This window comes from Typopeltis vanoorti, chromosome 7 (assembly GCF_054136105.1).
Source record: "Typopeltis vanoorti isolate ZY-2024b chromosome 7, IOZ_Tvanoo_1.0, whole genome shotgun sequence".
NCBI classification, from domain to species: Eukaryota; Metazoa; Arthropoda; class Arachnida; order Uropygi; family Thelyphonidae; genus Typopeltis; species Typopeltis vanoorti.
In genome coordinates this window covers 125,985,549-126,008,283 of record NC_143555.1, presented here as the reverse complement: position 1 = coordinate 126,008,283, position 22,735 = coordinate 125,985,549, and the positions used below count along the sequence as shown (strand labels likewise).

At 33.9% G+C, this 22,735-nt stretch overlaps 1 protein-coding gene across 1 annotated transcript in view; it reads left to right on the top strand.

Annotated features, from left to right (window-relative positions):
• Window positions 1-22,735, top strand: part of Rab3GAP1 (RAB3 GTPase activating protein subunit 1) — a 584,727-nt gene that overhangs the window by 34,822 nt on the left and 527,170 nt on the right. The window contains exons 3-4 of the mRNA XM_090395461.1: window positions 5,693-5,768; window positions 11,053-11,200. Coding sequence (XP_090251587.1) covers window positions 5,693-5,768; window positions 11,053-11,200 — 224 coding nt within the window. The remainder of the gene's footprint in view (window positions 1-5,692; window positions 5,769-11,052; window positions 11,201-22,735) is intronic.

Sequence of the window (22,735 nt, the reverse complement as noted above, 5' to 3'; positions counted from 1 at the left end):
ATTTTGTGAGTGTTTAAGTCACAGCCAGCCAACTTCGATTACTGGATCTTGATATTTAGTAATTTTTTCCAGTTCTTTGTTGTTGATGTCGTTAACAGTGAGTACTGCAATGTCAATAATTCAAACTTGTCAATGTATAATTATTGTTATTATTATTGCACGAGTACCTCCATGGAGTGCTAAGACTCACTGTGGGAGACCCAAGCTATCAACACAGTATCTATTATACTGTAATAAATTTAGTTTAATCATTTATCCAAGTGTGAGCAAACAAAGTTTGCACCTGAAAATATCTTCAGGACTGGAGTAAGGTAGTACAACACCGGGCAACTCGTAGCTAAGGTGGACCAAGATAACATCACTCCTATCTCAGTATCTCCCATAATGCAAAACACATCTCCTTACGGATATGTATAATGTTATGCATTAAGTGAAGGGCCACTGTGCATAACATTATACATATCCGCAAGGAGATGTGTTTTGCATTTTGGGAGATACTGAGATAGGAGTGATGTTATCTTGGTCCACCTTAGCTACGAGTTTCCCGGTGTTGTACTACCTTACCCCAGTCCTGAAGATATTTTCAGGTGCAAACTTTGTTTGCTCACACTTGGATAAAGGATTAAACTAAATTTATTATAGTCTAACCAAGTGAAAAATAAACTTTCAACATCTATTATACTGCTCCTTGAAGCTGTTAACAGACAGAACAGAGCACTCACAACTGACTCAGTTGTGAGTGCTCTGTTCTGTCTGTTCTCAGACAACCTATTTTGCTCATTCACCACTCTCCATTGGAAAAATCTAGTCTTTACACCCTTGCTAATCACACTTTTATCCAACTTCCAGGGGGCATGACAAGAGGATAACCTTTTGTCATGCCCTCTCTAGCCAACTGCTTGAAATATTTTCTTTGTATTAATTCAATAAAATCCTTCAGGCAACTTAAATGTTTCTGTTATTCTCCCCCCCTTTTTTGTTTTGACTGTCAACCAACTTTTGGAACCCACAAATACTCATTCTATCCTCATAGAGTGCATTCCATAGACCATTCACTGTCTTGGTCACTTGTCTTTGAATCCGCTTCACCACTTCATCATCTCCAAGAAACCCAGGTGACCAGATCTGAGCACAGTAATCCAGATGTGGTCATAAAGGCTTTATAAAGAGGAATGATAACTCCCTTATCTCCTTGTTAGTGTGTTCTTCAGTAACCAAGTAATCTCGTGAGCTACTTTTGTAATATGCCCACTAAACTTCAATTCCCTATCTGTTACTACTACCTTGAAATTCCTGGCTTCATCAGTTTTCTGGAGTATAGTTCCCTCAGTGTGGTACAAGCACGTATTTGTTTCTTAAAATGCATAACTTTACATTTTTCCACATCAAATTGACATCAATTATGTTTTGTCCATACTGTCAGTCTGTTCAAATAATCCTGCAAGTTCTTTATATCACCTTGATTAATACCTAATTTTACTTTATAAACAAAGAAATGAACATCTCCCTTCAAACTATTTCCTATATCATTTATGTACAAATTAAACAGCAGTGGTCCACTGGTGGTGTGCTGCAGGACACATCACTAGTCACCTCTTTTCCTGGATTCTGCTCCTCCATATACTACTTTTTTGGTATCTGTTTCATGAGCCACCTTTTATCCATGTCATGAATTTCGTATTCATACCCATTTGTTGCAGTGTGCATAACGTAGTTACGCAAATGCCTTTTCAAAATCCAACAGTATCATTGTGTAGCCTTTATCGAACTCTGCTGTTACTTTATTATAAAAAGTTAGTAGATTACCAGTGCATGACCGACCCTTCACAGAACCATGCCGTCCCTCATAGAGTATTCTTATCCATCAATTCCTGAATTCTCGTTTTGACCAACTTTTCCAGTACTTTTATCATCACTCCTGAGATTCTATTATTTGCCCTCTTTCCACTCTCTTGTGACTTTGCCAAACTGAGACTTAAATTAAGCAGCCTTGTCAAAGGCTTTGTCAGTTCCTGTGCACATTCTCTTAAAATGCAAGCCAATATTTCATCCAATCCCATGGCTATATTTGCATTCCAATAATCAGATGCTGTACGGTCACTCTGTTGCCTAGTAATATGCCACACCAGTCCTCACCAGGTAGTTCTGTGCTTTTCTGGAGGCTTCAACTCTCTGAAGATCAGTCACTCTACACCCCACCCATCCATCTCATTGAGGGTCTATCCTTTCCTCTTTTCCCAGTAACTTTACTTTCTATTACTATTTTGAGAAGTTTATCTTTCCAATCTTTTAACATTCATAATGAGCCTTAAAGTTCTACCAATCTTTTCTAGCACTCATCCATTTGTGTGCCTTTCAGTATATGATATACTCAATAGCCTTTTGTGACACCACATCTTAAAAGCAACTATTCTTTTCCTATCAGACCTCTTTATGTTTAAGTCACACATCCACAAGTCATTGTTGGTAAAACAGCTGCATCCAAAATCCTTAACTTTGTTCCATTGAGATAGATCCATCCTTCCAGATTTTAGACATCTCTGACTGTTGTTTTAGCATTCTTAATCTTCTTCTGATGTTTTCTGAAATAACTCTTTACATTAATAATGGATCCCAGTTACTCGAATTTGTTGACTTCCTCAATTCTTTCTTCATTATGGTACACTTTTTTCTCAGCTGCTTCCATGTCTATATTTCCTTTGAGAACCATAAACTTTGTCTTATTAGGATCGAGCTGAAGTCCTCTGTTCTTACTGATCTCATTAACTTTGTAAAGTCTTTGTCATAGTTCTACCTTATCATTACAAAGGAGCACTGTGCATCAGCATACCTTAGATTACTGATCGATCTACCACCTATCCTAATTCCTGTTTTAAACTCATCCAGTGTTACACTCATGCTTTCCTCAGCATATATTCTAAAAAGCTGAGGAGAAAGTAGGCATCCATGTCTAACTGCCTTTCCAACCTGAAGCCAGTCAGTTAATCGAACACCTGTTCTTGCCATATGCAAAATAAAAGTTAATAAATAAAAATTGAAAAGGACAATAGAATGCATGAAAAGGAGAAGATAAACTCAGTGAATATACACAAACCATCCTGTGTCATGTGGCAAATTTCATAATGTGTGTGTATGTATATATGTATGAATGAATTTGGTCACAGTGGTGATTACTCAGTATATGGTTCACCTGCTGTTGGTATTTTTTCTAGTATTTAGTAAGTTTCAGGTGAGAGTGGTTTTCCTTTGAGTGATTCAGTTTTCTCTGTACAAAACTAAAACAGACCTTTAACACATTTGGTAGTAATAAAATTTATATAGGTATAAATATGAATTTGTGGAGTTAATACTATTTGCCACCATCTAGGTGGCAAATAATACTATTTGTCTTCTGTCAGAAGGCTAGTTGAATCTGTTTTAAGTTCACATGAGAAACGAAATTTGTCCTTAAAAAAAAGAACAACAATTTTGCAATATTTAATGTCTTTCTGAAATACATACATACATACAGGGTGATTATAATTAAAGTTCACATTTCAAAAGACTGTAACAGGGTAGCTACTCAGTGTAATGATTTAATATTTAGCATGATGATGTGTGCAGCAATGGAATTTTATTTTGCGCAAAAACTAACATTAATTCTAAAAGTTGCCACTAGGCCAATACAAGGCACTGCAATACATGTAAATTATGTAAGATACTCCTAGTATGCAGTGAAACACTGCAACCGTACCATTTATAAAAAAAAAAAAAAAAAAAAAAAAAAAATCAGCTAACGCCTTTTTATTCCCGTATACGGGAGTAGGCGAGGCCATTTAGCCCTATCTAACTTTTGGAGACTGAGTGGGCAGTTCAATCTCCACTGGTACCCAATCAGAGACAGATGGCCCAAGGCTATCACTAATTAAGCGGTACGCAGTGAAGAGAGATGGCTCAAATGTGCTGCCATCTCGTCGTGCCTAACCCTAACACAATATATTTAATGTCTGAAATAACGTGGGTTCTACGGTCGATTTTCTTGAGTTTACAGGATGAAAAACCCGAGTTTCCGGGAGGAAAAACCTGCTTGCCCGTGCCGGAGATCGACTAACTCCGGAACCGGTCGAAAAAAGGCTTAGAAAAATTTCCTCTAGTCGCCGACTAGACTCGAAACCAAGTCTTCCTTCGTGCAGCCAAGCGCGGCGGTGTGCGAACGCCACATCTGCTGAGCTACACAGGCTCCCGTACCATTTATGGAAATGGCAAATGTTCCCATTTGCCATTTCCATAAATGCTATCCTCCCATTTGCCGCAGAATGCAACAGTTCATTGCCTGTGGGATGACAGCATGTTAAACACATTATCACCATTACTGAAGGATCATGCACTTCTAATGAAGTTTTTTTTATCAAAATAACAGCTGTGCCCTGAAAGCATTGCAAAAGTTAAGAACATTTAGAGGATTAAAAATGGGTCCTATGACTGGAAATGGTTTACACAGAATGTCCGGAAATTTGAAGAGACAGGTTCTTTAGATGTCAAGTGTGGCAGAGGATGAAAGCCCCATTGAACTGCAGATAGTGGAGGAAGTAGCTATAGCGTTAGAGGAAGAAAGGATGTCATATATCATAGGAAACAGCAGTGCATAGCATATCTATGGTCTTTAGACAAACTTACAAGTTTCCCCGTGTTCAGCATTTGCTTAATCCTGACCGGGATGCCCAAGAAACATTTACCCCGCAGTTTCTTGCTCAGACTGAACTGGACAGTACTGGCCATGGAACATTTTCTGAACTGACAAAGCTCACTTCTGTCTGGACAGTGCTATGAATACGTGCAACTGCAAATCCATATGTCATGCAACAGATTCTGCTTCATTCCCCAAAGGTCATGATTTGGTGTGGTTTTACAGTGGAAGTCATTATCAGAATTTTCTTTTTCAAGGAGCTTGGTCCTGCTGTTTCTCATTACCTGCACTGTTAATGGCTAGTGATATGCATCTCTCTCTCTCTCTCTTAGCCAATCAGGTGATTCCAACACTTCAACATATCATTGCCTGGACTCAACAGTTTTTATGAAGAACGGTGTCGCTCCTTGTATTGCCACCATGTCAAGTGGTTGCTTTGGACACATTTTACGGAGGATAGAATCATCAGCCGCCTTTTCATATAATGTAGCCAGCGGAATCACCTGATCTGAATCCTTGCAACTTTTGGCTGGGGAAACTCAAAGACATTGTGGACATAGCCAACTTAGTGGACCTGAAGATCAGCATTACATGCCATATCCACAACATTTTGAGTGAAATTCTATGTTCTGTGGTTGAGCATGCGATTTTGTGATTTCAGCACATTGCTGACAGTGGAGGATAGCATATCAAACATGTTGTGTAACTACACAACACAGTGTATGTATCCTACATTTTGTGACATTCTGAATTACCCACTATGGTATTGCAGCAGCATGCATTGCCCTAGTGCAACTTTTAGAACTGACATAGGTTTTTGTGTAAAATAAAATCTCAGTGCCATGAACATATTCCATATAAAATTTTATTATCCACATCATCATGTTAAATATTAAATTGCTCTGCTGAGTACTTACCCTGTTACAGTGTTTTGAAATGTGAACTTTAATTATAATCACCCTGTGTGTGTGTATATATATATATATATATATTTATTATTATTTTTATTTTTGTTTTTTTTTTCAGGTTTATTGCTCGAATTGAAGAAGTAATCCACGAGTGGAAACTCCCATTGTTGAAACCTGGTCCTTCACTCAATAAAGCATGTTATATTTTTAAAACGTTATAAGTATATGATTTTGTTAATGAAATTCAATATAATTAATTTATATGTTTGATAGAAAGCCTTGTCTTGTACAATATACATGCTGTGTTGTGCATAAGTAAGTTTTAAGATAAAAGAATGATTTACAGTCTGTATAATTACTCATGAGATATGAAATTTATGGATGACTTTGCAGCAGAAATCGCACAAATTGAAAATTTTCAATCCAAACCAGATTTAGTCCAATATTTTCAAGACTGAGCATGTTCAAGATCTGACTGGAATACAGATTTTTTTACATTGAACCAAGTGATATGTATACTCTTATCAGTAATGTGTTGGTCTGGTTGGTTAGCACTTCTACTTTCCATGGCTGGTGGTTTGAATTACATAGTGTTGTGTATGTTTGTGAATGTCTTTATGTGTTAAATGATTTGCATCACTCATATGACCACATGTCCATTTATTGGAGGCCTGAAGTGTCCTGAAAAAAAGATCCTGTTTGGTTTCTAGATCAGGGTTTCTGGGTTATCCCTAATCCTTGGCCCATCTACATTGCCAATGTGTGATAAGTATGCAGTCTAAAAAAATATTCGTGATATTAACATCTACTGCTTTCATTATAGTCAATTTATTCTAATACCAACATTTTCATTGCAAAAAGAACTTTGTCAAGCTCATTTGAAATGCTTTAAATTTGAAACTTATTTTATTAAATTTGAAGCTTATTATCAGCAACATCAAATTCTTCATATGTGTACCCTCAACTCAAGAAGTGTACAAGATACCATGATAGTATATTAACAAAGTTGACATTACTACTGACTTCTTATTAAAAATTCTTCCATTTTGGAGAATTTGAGGAATTCTTTCAGTAGTTATTCTGTGTGCATCTCTATACTGCTTTAACTGTGTTTCTTTGATTGCTGTTATTGGAATATAGTAGTGTAATTTTTCTCTGCTCTCCTTATCATCAAGAGATGTGTAGTAACTTATGATAGTACTACATGAAAAATTTACATTACTCTCAGATCTATAAGTTAAAATTAGTTTGATCACTGTCTTGTGTATTGCTACAGTCTTGTGTATAGTTTAGTATTTTGACTAATTTCTCTTGTATTCCATACAAATTTATGCTGTTGACTCCCCACCATACTATCTTTGCTTATTTGATTATTGTATATTTTCATATTTAATTTGCCATCTTCACTAAAATTGTGCCTGAAAAGCTGAAATATTATATTTGTTCTATAGGTTCTCCATTCAGGATACAACTGGTTTCTTCAGTATTCCCTGCTATTTTCATAGTTTTTGTCTTTTTATTACTTACATCCATGCCAAATTTGTTACAGTGGTCATTCAGTTTAATTAAAAGACCATTCAGACTTTTACTTTTATTTAAGATATTATTTAAGATTTATTATAGGATTTATTTAAGATATAAAGAGCTAAGTTAATAGCAATGTGTAAGATTTCTGTGGCTTGAAGTTTTTATGCTTATGTGTCTGGCAAATATCACGTGTAACATTTTTAAGAAATTATTATTTAATTGCTAGTTTTGTACACCATTTTTGTGTACTTCTTCAGATTAAAAAACAAATAGGGAAAAAAAAGGTATATATAGAGATTTCTGAATTAACTGTTATTCAAATTAAACTTGAACTGGACGTTGAAAATTGTAGTGAGATGTCAAGTGCATAGCTTGTTGTTGCAGTGTGCTGCATAAGTTCTCATTGCTTAATTGATTAATATTGCAGATCTTTTATATATGCTATCCATAGATGATTTAAGATGAGACCTTGGTTTTTATTACATTGAGTATGACATCATTTCACTTGCTTCTTTACATCTATGTACATAACTGTTAAATTATATGTATGGCAGTTTATGAAGTTCCTAGTTTAATTGGTGTTTTTCTTTGGTTGTGTGAAATGGCTGTCCTGATTTATTTGCCCGCTTTTTCTTCTCATCCTTGATATGTTCTTTTTGATGGATTTCTGCTGATCAACTGGTCTGTCCAGCATAGCAAATGCCACAGGTGTAGAAGATTTTGTGCACTCCTTGTCATTTTAGAGGCGGGTGAAGTTGTTTCAGTGATCCTAACATCAAGGACATTTTTTGTAGTAGTCAAAAGGCAACTTTTAAGCTGTATTATTTTAAAACTTTTGCTATTTTATCTGTAACATCTTTAATGTAAAGTAAAGTAAAGAAAAACAACACTTTTGTAGTTCTCTTGTTGTTGCATATTAATGAATTAGGCTATGAGAGAACTTATATAGCACATTGCAACAATGAGCCATGTCTGAGATTTCGCTATGATTTTAAATATCTAGTTCAAGTTTTATTGAATAATAACAATTGTGAATTTAGAAATCTTTCTCTATATATCTATTTTTTTTTCACTTTATTTTTCAATCTGAGGAAGTACGTGAAAATTGTGTATGAAACTAGTAATTAAAGAATAATTTCTTAAAAATGTTGCATGTGGTATTCGCCAGACACATAAGCATAAGATTAATATCTCCAATTTAGATATAATTTACAATTTATGATATACAATTTAGATATTATTTAGATAAGTCTAATGTAATTTTCTTCCTTCATAATCTGATCCATATATGTGATGAATACATTCGAGGTAATATGATCCCTTGTAATTTTATATCAAACCATCTTCCTCTACATTCCTGAATTCTAACTACTGATTTACAACTTTTATAAAACTCTATATATTGTTCTATTTATGTCCCATTTACACCTTATAATTGTAGCATTTTGAATAACTTTTCTTTGGCATATTGTTATATGCCTTTTGATGATCTACAAAACTTAAATACAAATCCTTGTTATATTTTCATGATTTTTCAACTATTTGCCTTAAAGTGAAAATCTGATTCTGGCAGCCCCTGTTTGGCCTGGGACAAGCCTGTCCTTCACCATATTTTTCTTCCAGTTTTTCTTAGGCTCTTCTCAGTTTTACTTGCATAAGCAAATATGTTCAAAAACATGAATGTAAAGAGGTTGATTGGCAAACTGTGCTGCAGAAACATGTTGAAGCTATCTGCATCCAAAAATAAATAAATAAAAACTTCATGGCATGCACATGATGTTCAGGAAACAGTTAGTGAAAAGGGAAAAAAAAACATTTTAAAGTTCCTAGCTAGTAAGTCAGCATGTGCTCTTACAAAATTTGGAAAAATATGCATAAAAAAACTAAGATAGATGTAAAAGCAGCTATATGACGATTTTTTAAAACAATTTAGAAGATAAATAACATGATGGCATGAAACATTTTGGAGGTTGCTAAAAAAAAAAAAACCAGATAGGGAGGAAAGAGTACTACTAAAGGTGTCAGCAATGATAAAATAGATATAAAAACTGAAGATAAAGATATTCTGAATGCTTGGAAAATTTCCTACTTTGAAAATTTATTTAATGGCATAAGGGAAGGACGATGGATCCTAGATTAATGTGGAAAAGTGCAAAGTTCGGTTTTGGGATGAAAAGATTACCATTGTGTAGTGAATGAATGGAATACACCAAAGCTATGATTGAGAAATTGATGCTAGAAATTTGGGAGTGTTGGTGGATAGCAAGTTGAAGATCGAAGGACAAATTGCAAAAGTGGCCAGAACAGCTTATAAGATTGCTTGATTATTGCAGAACATGTTCACAAGCAGAAATAGCAGCGTTATCATTCTCTTTATAAGGCTTTGATATCTGGATTAATGTGCACAGATCTATCACCTGGGTTTCTTAGAGATAAGAAAGAGGTGAAGAGGATCCATAAGCAAGTGATCAAGATGGTGAGTGGTCAGTGAAATGTTCGCTATGAGACAGGGATTAAGGATTTGTAGGTGGCAGAAATTTTTTGATAGGTGGGTGGAAGAGATATGATAAAAACATACAAGTTAAAGGGGTTTTATAGGATTGATGCAATCATTTTTTTTTATATGAAAATGGAACCATTTTCTTGTATAATGAGACCTGTAGAGTATCCATAACTATAGAATCACATGTGTACCACAATAAAAATGAATTTCTTATACAGATATTTCGTCTTACATATTGTAAAACATCATTAGTGTGAACAGTGAACAACAATAAGAAATTTGAATAAAGAAACAGTAGAGTGTATGCGTTAAATCGACTCCATCTATGTATCATCCATCATGTGCTTGTTGGGCTGAAAATAAAATGTGGCCTTACAGGAGGACTTGAATAGATGGCATGAATGAGCAGATAAGTGGAACTGTCACTTCAATGTTGTAAAGTGTAAGGTTTTGAAATTTGGTAAGGAATGATAGGATGCAAAGTATACACTTAGTGGTGAAACTTTAAAGGAGGTAGAAGAGATGAGAGAGATCTGGGAGTGGTGGTGGACAAGGGCCTGAAATTCAGGAGCCACATTGCACAAGTTGTGAAGATGTCACATTGGATAATGGCAATGATGCAGAGAACCCTGACATTCAGAAATAAAGAGGTTATGATGCCACTATATAAGTCCTTCCTCAGGCTTCATATGGATTATTGTGCACAAATTTGGTAGCCAGGTTTTCATGATGATGAGGATATCTTAAAGTCTAAAACAGCTCATCAGATTACTTGATTACTGAAGAATACTTTAATGAGCAGAGACATGCAGGTTATTGTTCCTATTTATAGAGCCTTGATTAAGACCCACATGTTGACTACTGTGTGCAGATCTGCACACCAGGGTTTCTTGGCAAAGAGGAAGAGGTGGAGATGATCCAGAGGCGAGCGATGAAGATGGTATTAGATCTGTAGAATGAACCTTATGAGAACAGGTTGAAGATTTGTAGGCTACAGAAACTGGTTGATAGGCAGAAAAGGGGTTATATGATTGAAACATATAAAGTACTGAAAGGTTTTTACAAGATTAATTGTGAGGAAATTTTTTCAGAACAGGTTTGGTGGTGGGAGAACTAGGGAGGCATCCTTGGAAACTGAGTAAGAGTGTAGTTAGCAAGGTTGTTAGAACTAGGTTTTTTGCTTGGAGAATGGTGAATGAGTGGAATAGGTTGCCAGCGTGTGTTGTGGGTGCTATAACTGTGTATGAGTTCAAAGCAAAGTATGATAGACATTGCGCAAATGTTAGATAGTGCTTGGCATGTTTAGGGTCTCCGTTGATGAGTCTAAGGACTCATCAGAGTAGCCCATAATAATAATAATTGTAGTGTAATAATTCTTTAGATTTGAATTTCGCAAGATCTTATTGTTGAGTGTTAACTAATATTTTTATCATTTTGATTCTTTATAGGGAGAGTTGTCTAGCGGAAACTGGACAGAAAACAGCGAAGACATTAGATTTTCAACATTTTGTTTTAAAATAACTCATCATTATTTGATTCAAGATTTAACAAGTGAAGAAAAATTTCCCAATGAAGAAGAAGAAGATGAAGAGGAAGGTAAAAACATTTTGACACTTTCATTTACATATTGATATATTTTCAACTGTAGTGTAATATTTCAGTTTTTTTTTAAATTATGCCCTTCTTGTTTATGTTTGTCAAATTCTTATTAATCCTATTTTAAAAGTTAGTCTTTATTTTAGCATCTTATATAAGTTTTTACTCAGTATTTATTTAAAAATATGATCTTTAAATTTTACACTAGCTAGCAAGTTATATCATATTACATTGCACCCACACCTAATGCCAGTTAAAATATTCTGAAGAGAATCTTTCAGTGTCATTTTAGGCTCTGTGAAGTCAAAATATTCATTGAAGAATGTTTATTCAGAAGTTGCTTTGTCAGTAGATGAAACACAAATAAGCAAATAGTTTTATCAGGAACTTTCTTTTTAAGGCAAACAGAAAATATTGTTCATTTGTTACTTCTAGTTTGCCCAGCATTACTTTAATGTTGCCAGGCTAATTTTTCTGGCTGTAGTGCTTTATAAATTTTTACCTAGGATTATGCTATCATAATCCTGATCATAAGTAGGGACTGTGTCTTTCATGACTTAGTTGCATAGCTGAAAATAGTCAGTTCTTATTAAAGGAAACTTGCAGAGACCACAGCACTTTGTTATAGTGGAAGATTTCTATAATGAATTTTCTTTAGCATGACATTGATGAGACCTTGACTAGGTTATCTCATTAGTTTGTCATTTTTAACAATCTTGTATGGAGTATTAGGATTTATTAGGAGACATCAACTTGGATTCTCTTTTTGGCTCTGTCTCCTTAATTATATTCAGCATATTTGCATTTCATCTGCTCTCACTTTGACAGTGCATTTGCTCTTTGTGAGAAAAAAAAAAAGGTTTCCCTTACTGGGAAAGATACTGATATTGAGATTACTCAGGATACCTAGGTTATAATAGACAAGAAATATATTCTTTTAATCCTTTACCAAAGTATAATCTTCTTGACAAGGCTAAGTAGCATTGTCAAGAAGATTATGTATATAAGGTATACTGTATATATCAATTGCCTTAGTACCCCATAATGCATAGCACACTTCCTTTTAGATGTGTATATTGCTATGCAGTACATTACTCTTCACTACACAGACTAGTTTTGACTTATTGAGATCTTTTCAGTGGGAGCTAGACCTAGGAAGATACTGAGATTAACTGTTTATTGTTTTGGTGCATGAACTGATTTGACTTGTGGTTCCTTTTTCCTCTGCAAAAGAAAGTGTTGGGTACAGGATAATTATTGAACACCATTATGTGCTATTGCCAATAAGGCTTTTTTTTTTTTTTTTTTTGGGATAGTTATGTTATGTCAAAGATATTTGTGTTCTTTGTAGTCTACTGCTAGTTGGTATATCATAATGGAAATGGGATATTATCGAGTCTTGCTCACCCATTGTGGGTCTTGGCAGTAAGTTTTTACTGTTCAGTGTGATTTTGGGATGCTCATGTCTTATAGTATCATGTTCACTGTAGTCTTTTGATTGGCAGATTAATGAGTTAGGGTGGGTGGTGACATTTGCAAAGGATTTTGCAGCTCTTTTGCTTAGGAATTTTGATCTTGGAGATACTGGTTTCTCACTGAAGCTTTACATTTCTTATGAACCACAGCAATGAACATTATTCATAAGCATTTTTCTAATTTGTCTGTAGTTTGATCATGTTTGAATCCACTGTCTAAGCTTGTGAGTAATACATCAGGAATAGCCTAATCAGTTTATTGTATATGAGTAGTTTAAGTTCCCTGCTTAGCTGGCTTTATCTGTTGAGTAATGGGTATAGTTGTCCTGTTTGACCTATTTGACATGGATTATGAAGCAACATGACCACTTTGCTCTCTGGGAATACTCATTTTCTTGTGAATAGAATTGCAGTGCTCTTGTCTGCAATGATATCAATTCACACTTTTTGAACTATTTTCTAGTTCTGAGATTTTGTTTCGCAGTTTTTCAGTTGTTAATCTAGATTGGAGGGAGTGTACCATTATTGCAGAATCATTTACATGTAGGACCTTAGTGGTGGCATCTGTGCATGGGATGTCAGTCACATAAATGGTGAAGAGCAGAGTTGGGAGTCTCGGAGGGTACCTGCTATGATTTAACATTCAGACAATCTGATTCCTTGCAACATTCACTCAGAGTTTGTTATTGCTGAGATGGGTAAGTTTGACCAGCCTTAGTGGGAATTTGGCCCATAGGAGTTTAAAAAGAAACCCATTGTGCCATATTTTGTCAAATGCTTGGCAACATCAGAAAAGACCATATTTGCCATATTATTTTGAATGTTTTCCAACTTCCATGAAGATTCTACCTGTATGCTGCTTCAATTTGTTGTACACTGAAGTGGTTCTCCTGGAATCCAGATTGCTCACTGAGATGACATTTAATTCTTTTGTGACTTTTTAGGCTGATTGTACAATAGTTTGGAGGGATTATGCTGCTTTTTCTAGTTTTGGGCTAAAGATTATGTTAGCTGCTTTTCAACATGGTGGGAAAGTAATAAAATCATAATGTTACATTGCAATTTCATTATAATTTTAATAATAGCAACAGTGTGCATTATGGCCTTATGCGACAGGCATCATCAGTGCATTCCTGTTAAGTGCTGGCTTAGTTGGCTGAGTGGTTAGCACACTCGCTCTCCAACCAACAGGGTGCAGGTTTGTATCCTGCTGTGGGTATGGATATTTGTGATTGTCTTACCTTTGATATATAACCTTTGATATATACTGCACTATATATATGGTGCAGTATGACCTTTGCTATCCTTTTTCCATTAAAACCATAAATGATCATCCTATTAAGTTTGGTAATAACTTCATGTAACTTGACAGAGAATGTTGGTTCATGGGGATTTTATATTCTGAGCATTTTAGCATATGACATACTGGATATGCACTTCACTGATAAAATCTTGATCTGTGTGGGTGTACTCTGGACTATGCTGCTTCTCTAGTCTGTCAGCAAAAGCTTTGACCTTGTTTACATCACTGTAAACCAGAGCATATATACCATGGATGGACTAGTGAGAGGGGTTTATTATCTGGTGTAGAGATTTCATCATCTTCCGGAGCATCTGGTGTTCTGTGGCTAAGGGCTGACGTTTCTCATCTCCCACTGTTGATTTCTCTAGTTTCAAATTAGTTCTGTGTCAGTTACAAATTGAATTTTTCTAATGTTTTAGCATAGTGTTTGTATGCTATAATTTGTGGTCTGATGATGCTAAGTAGAAAACTAGTGAAATATTATTAAGTTCAATGAATTAATGTATTTTTCATCTCTTGGTATTGTTTATACCACAAAGCGCTAATATGAATAATCAACACCACCTAAGGCTTTCGATACATAAAGTTTCTAAGCTCATTTCAAACTTTGTTTGTAGCCCTGTTCAGTGCTTGTTGATTCCTGGATTAGCATCAGTGGTGGGATTCAGCCAGTTCGCACCGGTTCGACAGAACTGATACCTAATTTTTTGTTGAGTTCAGCGAACCGGTTGTTAAAATGGCACTTGTAATCAGGTTCTTTTTAAGGTTATCTTAAAGAGAACTCTTTAAGATTTCCAATGTAGAAATCACAAATTTACATACCTTACTCTTTTTTAACGTTCATCTGTGCAACAGCATATTCTAAGCTCCCGTAGTAATGTTCATTCTGTCCATAGGTGAAAAAAAATTAGACGGAACTATGCTTGTAATATTTATTTATTCATTTCATAAAACTCGTTATACCTTTGATGAAATACTACATTTTTATTCCCTCGCGTTTGTATCCAGTGCTGCATCACTATTTTTATTCAAATAAAAAGTACTTAGGAAAATATATATTTTATAACTGATTTGGCATTGATGATTGATATTTTAAACAAAATTTCTCTTCTTTCAAATGCGCTGCAAGCAAGAAATATAGACATAATAAAGGCTGAAAAACACGTGATAAGATCTATTAAAGCATTTCAAATGCTTGGAAAGGAAAAGGGTTTGTATGAAAAAAAAAGTTGATGAATTAATTACTTTAGAAACCTTCATAAATATAAAATTTGTAGAAAATCATCGATTTCTCGGGTTTCTTCAGGAAAGACTTTTAGAAAACATCATAACGAATTCGAAAAAAGACTAATGGATTGTGAACATTTAAAAGTAAGGTTGTAGCCAATTTCAAGATAGGAATAAATTACAATTTCTCAATTTTTTGGAACCAGATTACTGGAATATTGAAGAAGTACTAGTTCCATGGAAAGCAGCTGAAGAACAATTGCTCGTATTTAATGACATTTTTAATTACGAAATTGATATTAATGATTATCGAGATTTCTTGGAAAATATTTTAAAAAATTCCCAGAATTATAATTCCTGAAAGTGTTCAAAGAGCTAAAAATATTGTCAGAACAATTGCTGCAAGTTCAGTAGAAGTGGAAAGGGGTTTTTCAAAGATGAACATAATATGTTCAGAGAAGAGAAGTCGCCTAACTGTTTCTAATATATCAAACACAATGACTATTAGTCTAATTGGCCTACCTCTAAAGGAATGGGATCCTACTCCTACAGTGAAGAGAAGGTTAAGGATAAATCACACAGCCGATGATGCTCAGATAAAAGTGAAGAAAATTGCAAGTGAGGACGCCAGTCAAGAAGCAATATGGAAATATCTTAAATAACAGTTTTATTGTTTTTTGTCAGGTATTATTTAATATTTTTTCATTAATATTTTAAAACTCTTTCTTATAACATAATCTAGTTTTGTGTACCTCTTTTATTGTTCTTATTTAAGTATTAACTGTATGAAATAACAAACTACCTTTCGGTATATCATTTTTTATACTTGAAACGGTTATTAGGGCAGCGAACCAGTTGTTAAATTATTTGAATGCCACCACTGATTAGCATGATGTGGTATTGGTGCCAGGCTCTGCTCTTTTCTTGGCTGAGATTTTTAATCTCATCTGATGGGAGTCAGTTGGAGTTAGTGCATCGCACTATAGCAATGACAGTGGGGATAAAACAGGGTTACGGTTGAAGGTAAGGTTATCTGTGACATTTATTTGGTATTGGTATATGCTATGTCAAGGACATCAAGAAGTCCTGCCTTGTTGCAGTACATTTGGAGGTCCAGATGTACTGCAACAAAACTTGCTAAACCAGGCAAGCACCAGATCGAAGTGTAGGCTTTCCCCTGGATATTGCCTATTTGAAGTTAATGGTGCAGCGGTAAATTCTAATTCCTGAGGAAAGGTATAAAATTGCTGAGTATAATTTAACAGTAGGAAAAAGAAATATTATAGACGATATTAGCATTCATTATCTAAACAACTGACATGTACTTGCCTGATGCAACCAGATACTAAGATCAAAAGCATATATCAAAATCAAATTAAGATACTGAGTTTAAATCAATGCAGATGTCATATGTTTTCCCATATACAATTAGAAAAATGGTGTAAAACTGTATTATTAAAATGTTTTGGATCTGAAATAATTATAGAAGGATTTTTTGTTTGATTACAAAGTAAATTATAATAGACAAATGCACTAGTAATAATGACAAATAATTCTACTAGTAAGCTGACAGAAAAAGATGATCGGATTGAATCTATAGGAAATGACCCTGGAATGGAAAAGGTAAAACAAAAATGGAAACGACAAAATATAATACACATAGCAAGCTGGAATGTAAGAGGAATAGCATATAAAGAAATAGAATTAGACAAATTATTAAATGAAAGAAATTTTAAAATAGCAGTAATCACTGAAACAAAAAAGAAATTAAAAGGAACCATGAGAACTGAAAATTTTAATGTGATATACAGTGAAGTTGACAGAGACCAAAGAGCACAAACAGGAGTCATGATTTGGATTCATAACTCCCTTTCAAAACAGTTAAAACATTATAAATTATGGAATGAAAGAATAATAGAAGCTAGAATAAAAATAGATAGAGGCTATTTAACAATAATTGGTTTATATGCCCCAGAAGAGGGAAGAGGACAAGATAATATTGATTTTTATAATCAGCTACAAAACATATATAATAAAATAAATAAAAATGATTACGTAATATTAGCAGGAGACTTAAATGCAAGAATTGGAAACACGGAAACTAATAATAATATTGGAATACATGGAGAACATACTCTAAACAGGAACGGTAAAAAATTGATTGACTTTGTAGTTTATAATAACCTAAAAATAATGAATTCCTTCTATAAACATAAAGACATAGATAAATATACATAGACAGCAAGAGGATGGAAATCAATATTAGATTACTTTATACTAAATGAAAAGACATCGAAATTTTCACTAGATGTTAGAGTTCACAGAGGATATGAAATAAGCAGTGACCACTTCCTTGTTAAAATAAAATTAAGACTGCCACTTAAATGGCTACAAGTAACAAGAGCAGAAAGAAAATTTGAGACATTTGTTTATAAAACTAGACTATTGAATGACACAAATGTACAATGGCTATATGAACAAAGAATTAACCAATATCTAGACAAAATAAAACAAAATGAAGAAAAAGAAATAGAATGGCTTAATATAAAAACGATACTAAATGCAGAAGCAAATGAAAGCTTAGGAAAGACCAAAAAATTCAAAAAAAGGAAAAAACTGAAGATCTGGGATGATACAATGAAAGAAATAATCAAAAAGAAAAAAGAAGCCTATCACAAAATGGTTAAGTAGTAAAAGATTAGAAGATGAAATTGACTATAAAAGAATAAGAGCCATAGCTAAAAGAGAAGTCAGAAAAAGACATAGAGAATCATGGAACAAATTTGTTTCTAATTTAGAACATGATTTATATAATAAGATATAAATAAGTTATATCTTATAAATTATAAAATAAGACCCAATGTATATAAAATTTTGAAATACTTAAATGCAGATACCAAAGAAAACCTAAAATTAAACACTGAATTGAAATTAGAAGAATTTCTAAATTACTACACAGAATTGTGGACAGACAAATATTCTAAAAAAGACAATTGGCAAACAATAACGAAAATGAAAAGGAAATAACTAAAGAATTAGAAATCAGCCTGAAAGAAACAAGAAACGGAAAATCACCTGATAAACTAGGTCCAGAACTATATAAATATGCAGGAACTAGATTCAAAGAAAGACTCTTATTATTTTTAAATAAAATTTATTCAACTGGTATCCCCCCCCCAATAGAATGGAAAAAAGCAATTGTGATTCCTATCTTTAAAAAATGTAATAGAAATGACCCTAAAAACTATAGAGGTATCAGTATACTAAATTCCTGTTACAAAATATATAGCAGAATCTTAAATAGTAAACTAATGAAATATTCTGAAAACTTTATTTTAGAAGTACAGAATGGATTTAGAAAAGGATGATCATGTATAGACCTGGCCTTTTGCCTAAAATTAATAATAGAGAAAAGAAGAGAATACAATTTAGAAACACATATTGCATTTATTGACTTTGAAAAAGCATTTGACAAAGTTAAAAGAAATATATTATTTAACATATTAAAAGAAAGACAAATACCAAATAATATGAAAATAATCAAATACAAATAAGATTAAATCATGAGCTATCATATATGAGAGAGATAAACCAAGGGGTCTGACAGGGATGTCCCCTCTCAGCAACTCTTTTTAATATCTATTTAAATGAAATAATAATAAAATGGAATAAAAATTTACATCAAGGAATTAAACTTTCTCCTACAGTCAACTTAAAGACTCTCCTAAGACTATTACACTTTTTTATAAAATCTTTATCAAGTAGCTTTATTTTTATCCTCCTACATGTTTCGCCAATCTGTTTCTATTGGCATCCTCAGGGAATACAAATCAGTAAGCACAAAATGAAGGTTACAGACTAGGTTATAACCGATGGTTCTAAATCATACAAAAATTGGTATTGTGCGTGACAATGTGCATGTCTCGTTAATGTGATTTATTCGTGATGACTCATGACGTAATTGTTATGAAAGTTCATTTCTTTGATATTTAATGATCTGATAAAAGTTGTCCAAATTTCTGGTAAAATTAGACCTTGATTCTTGTTTAGGTTTTCAGTTTTACGGACGACTATAGCTGCTTCTTTAAAGGTTCTTGAATGGTAGTTATCTTCTATGTATGGCATAAGGCTCTTATCCCACTCAATGTGATGGTTAGTAGAGGCAAAGTGGCATGAAAGGCCTGAAATGTTTTGTCTGTTATTTCTGACATATCCTATGTGTTCTTTCTTTCTCGTTTCGAAGCTTCTAGATGTCTGACCTACGTAACTAATACCACATGAGCAAGGAATATTATATACTCCAGAGTATTTGTAGAATGGGTGAGGATCTTTCGGTGATCTTAAAAATTTCCGAATAGTATTGATTGGTTTGAATGCCACTCTGATCTTATGTGGTTTTAAAAGGTTAGCTAATTTTTTGGAAAGGTTGTTGACAAAAGGACTTAAAGACTCTCCTCTTTGCTGAAAACCAAACAATAATTACAAATTCTGAAGATTAACTACAGAAAGCTATTTTAGATCTAAATGAGATATCCAAAGATTATGGTATGATAATATCAACGGAAAAATCAAAAACTATGGCCTTTAAAGAACAAGATCCAGCAAGAACTAAAATAGTAATAGAAAACACGATCTTAGAACAGGTGAATTCATTTAACTACATAGGATGTACGATCACATATGAAAATGAAAACGATATAAACGTAAAAATTGCAAAATATTTAAAAATAACAGGTGTAATTAACTCTATATTTAAACCAAACCTAGTTCAAAAACAAACCAGACTAAAAGTATACAATACATTAGCCCTACCAGTCTTAATGTATGGAAGCGAAATCTGGACAATAAAACAAAAAGACAGACAAAGATTAATAACAGCAGAAATGAAGTTTATGAGAAAACTGCAAAGTATACTCTATTTGATCACAAAAGAAACGGAGAAATTATGAAAGAATTAAACCAAGAACCAGTAATAGAAAAAATTAAAAAATATAAACATAAATGGATGGAACACATTCAAAGAATGAAAACAGAAAGATTACCAAAACAAGCCTTAAAGTACAAGCCATTAGGAAAACGAAAACTAGGACGTCCTCTTAAACGATTCAACGATGACTTCTAAGGCCGGAACAGGCCATGCTAGGCCTAAATCCTTGATATGCATGATGATGATGAAATGCATTCTTGTATTTTTAGTCAGTATCTGCATTGATTTTATCTCAGAATTATTATTGTTGCATGGGTACTTCTTTGGAGTGTGAAGACTCATTGTAGGAGATCTAGACAACACATCACAACTGTCTAGATAACACACACACACACTGACAGTGGCCAGATCAGTGTGAAAGCACCAGTCCTCATATGATCACTGAATTTAAGTAAACCTCCTGAGCCCAGTTAGTACTTGAGAGGGTGACTACCTAGGAACCCCGGGTGCTGCTGGCATTAATTTTGAAGGAGTTTTTGGCATTAGTTAGTGCAACCTTGCCAAAAGTTATAGGCATTAGTGAGACTTGGCTAACTGCAGATGATGTAGTTACAGGGATTGAATGTGAAGGGTTTAGTATTTTCAGGGAAGATGGAGAAGATAGGATGAGGGAGGGAGGGAAGTACTGCTTATATAAACAGATGAATTGCAACCAAAAAGAGTAGGAGACAGGCAGGAGGTTGGGTGTTCATTTGAAGCGATCTGGTGTGAGATTAAGGCCAGTAAGACAAAATATACAGTTCCCTTTCTTTTAGTGTTGCACAGTGATCAGCATTCATTTTAGAAATTATGGACTTTACAACTGTGTATGAATAACTATTTTTATTTCATGACATTTCGACCTTCATATCTGGAGAATATACAAGGACAAGGACATTTCACACAGTAAGTGAAAGAAACAATGATTTGATCACTGGTTATTCTACTGGTATGACCTCTAGTGAAAAAATAAATAAATTTAAAAAAAAAAAAAAAATTAAAAAAATTTCCTCCCTATTGCTAACTTTTATATGGAACATTTTGAGCAACATGCTCTAGATTCCTCTCCTTTAAAACCCAAAGTCTGGCTTAGATACATTGATGATGTTTTCGCAATCTGGCCCCATGGCCACCAGACATTAGACACTTTCCTTAACCACCTAAACAAACAACACAAACGCATACAGTTCACAATTGAGATTGAAAAACAGAACACACTTCTGTTTCTAGATACACTTGTCACACGTCTTCCTTCTGGCAGTCTTTCCTTCACTGTTTACCGGAAACCGACACATACTGGCCAATATATACACATAAACTCCTACCACCACCCAACACAAAAACTAGGTGTCATTAATACTCTAAAAAACAGGGCTTTGATCTGCTCTGATGAACAAGCGCTGAAAGACGAATTTAAAGTTAGCAATACTTTTCTAAAAAAATGGTTATAGCCGAAACATTATTAACAAAATTCTCTACAAGACCTCAATAAAAAGCAAAGATAAACCAGACTACAATAAAACTATAACCATTCCTTACATTAAAGGGATATCAGATAAAATAAACAGAATATTACAGAAATACAACATCAAAGCCACTTTTAAACCTCCTGCAAAATTAAAAAGCTTACTCAACTCATCCAAAGACCCACTCCCTCTGTTGGCCCGCCCTGGAGTATACCATATTTATTGCACTTGTAATCTACCATATATAGGGGAAACAGGATGCACGATTCCTATCAGACAAAAGGAACATAAACGACACATTAAATATAATAACTATGGTGAAGCTGGCCTTTCTGATCATGCCCTGAACACTTTACATAGAATTGACTGGAAAAGTACCATTTGTTTACATCACATCAAAACATATGAACACAAATTTAAGGACCCCTGTGAGATTCTTATCAACCACCCCAATCCGAACAATAATGACGGCCTTAAAATCCCAAGCATATGGAAGGCACATATTTTACTCACAGAACCTTTCTTCTCAAGAGTTAACTGTAAACAGGACTGTAGATAATCCAGAATCCTAAATCTAATATAACAATTGTAATGTTTAAAATAAGACATCATTGTCACTGTAAGTATAAGAAAAAATGTTTCTCTCATGTTATCCTAAATAGAATTTAGTTTTGATGTAGTTTCTAAATAATTAATTTGTAAATTTATCTGTACTTTATTTTATTTTTTATTTATTTATTATTATTTTTTTCACTAGAGGTCATGCCAGTAGAATGACTGGTGATCAAATCATTGTTTCTTTAGCTTACTGTGTGAAATGTAACTCAGCTTGTCCTTGTATATTTGTATATACTCCAGATGATGATCTTAATTTGAAGGTCGAAATGTTGGGAAATTAAAATAGTTATTTATAACACGGTTGTAAAGTCCATAATTTCTAAAATGAAAAATATACAGTTGGTTATTGCCATATGCCAGGAAATTCCACAGATGATTTGGAAGATATGCATCACCCAAATTAGTACAATGAGTACAGGTGAGTGATTATTATGGAGGACTTCATATGGAAATATGAACTGGAAGGAAGAAAGATCACAT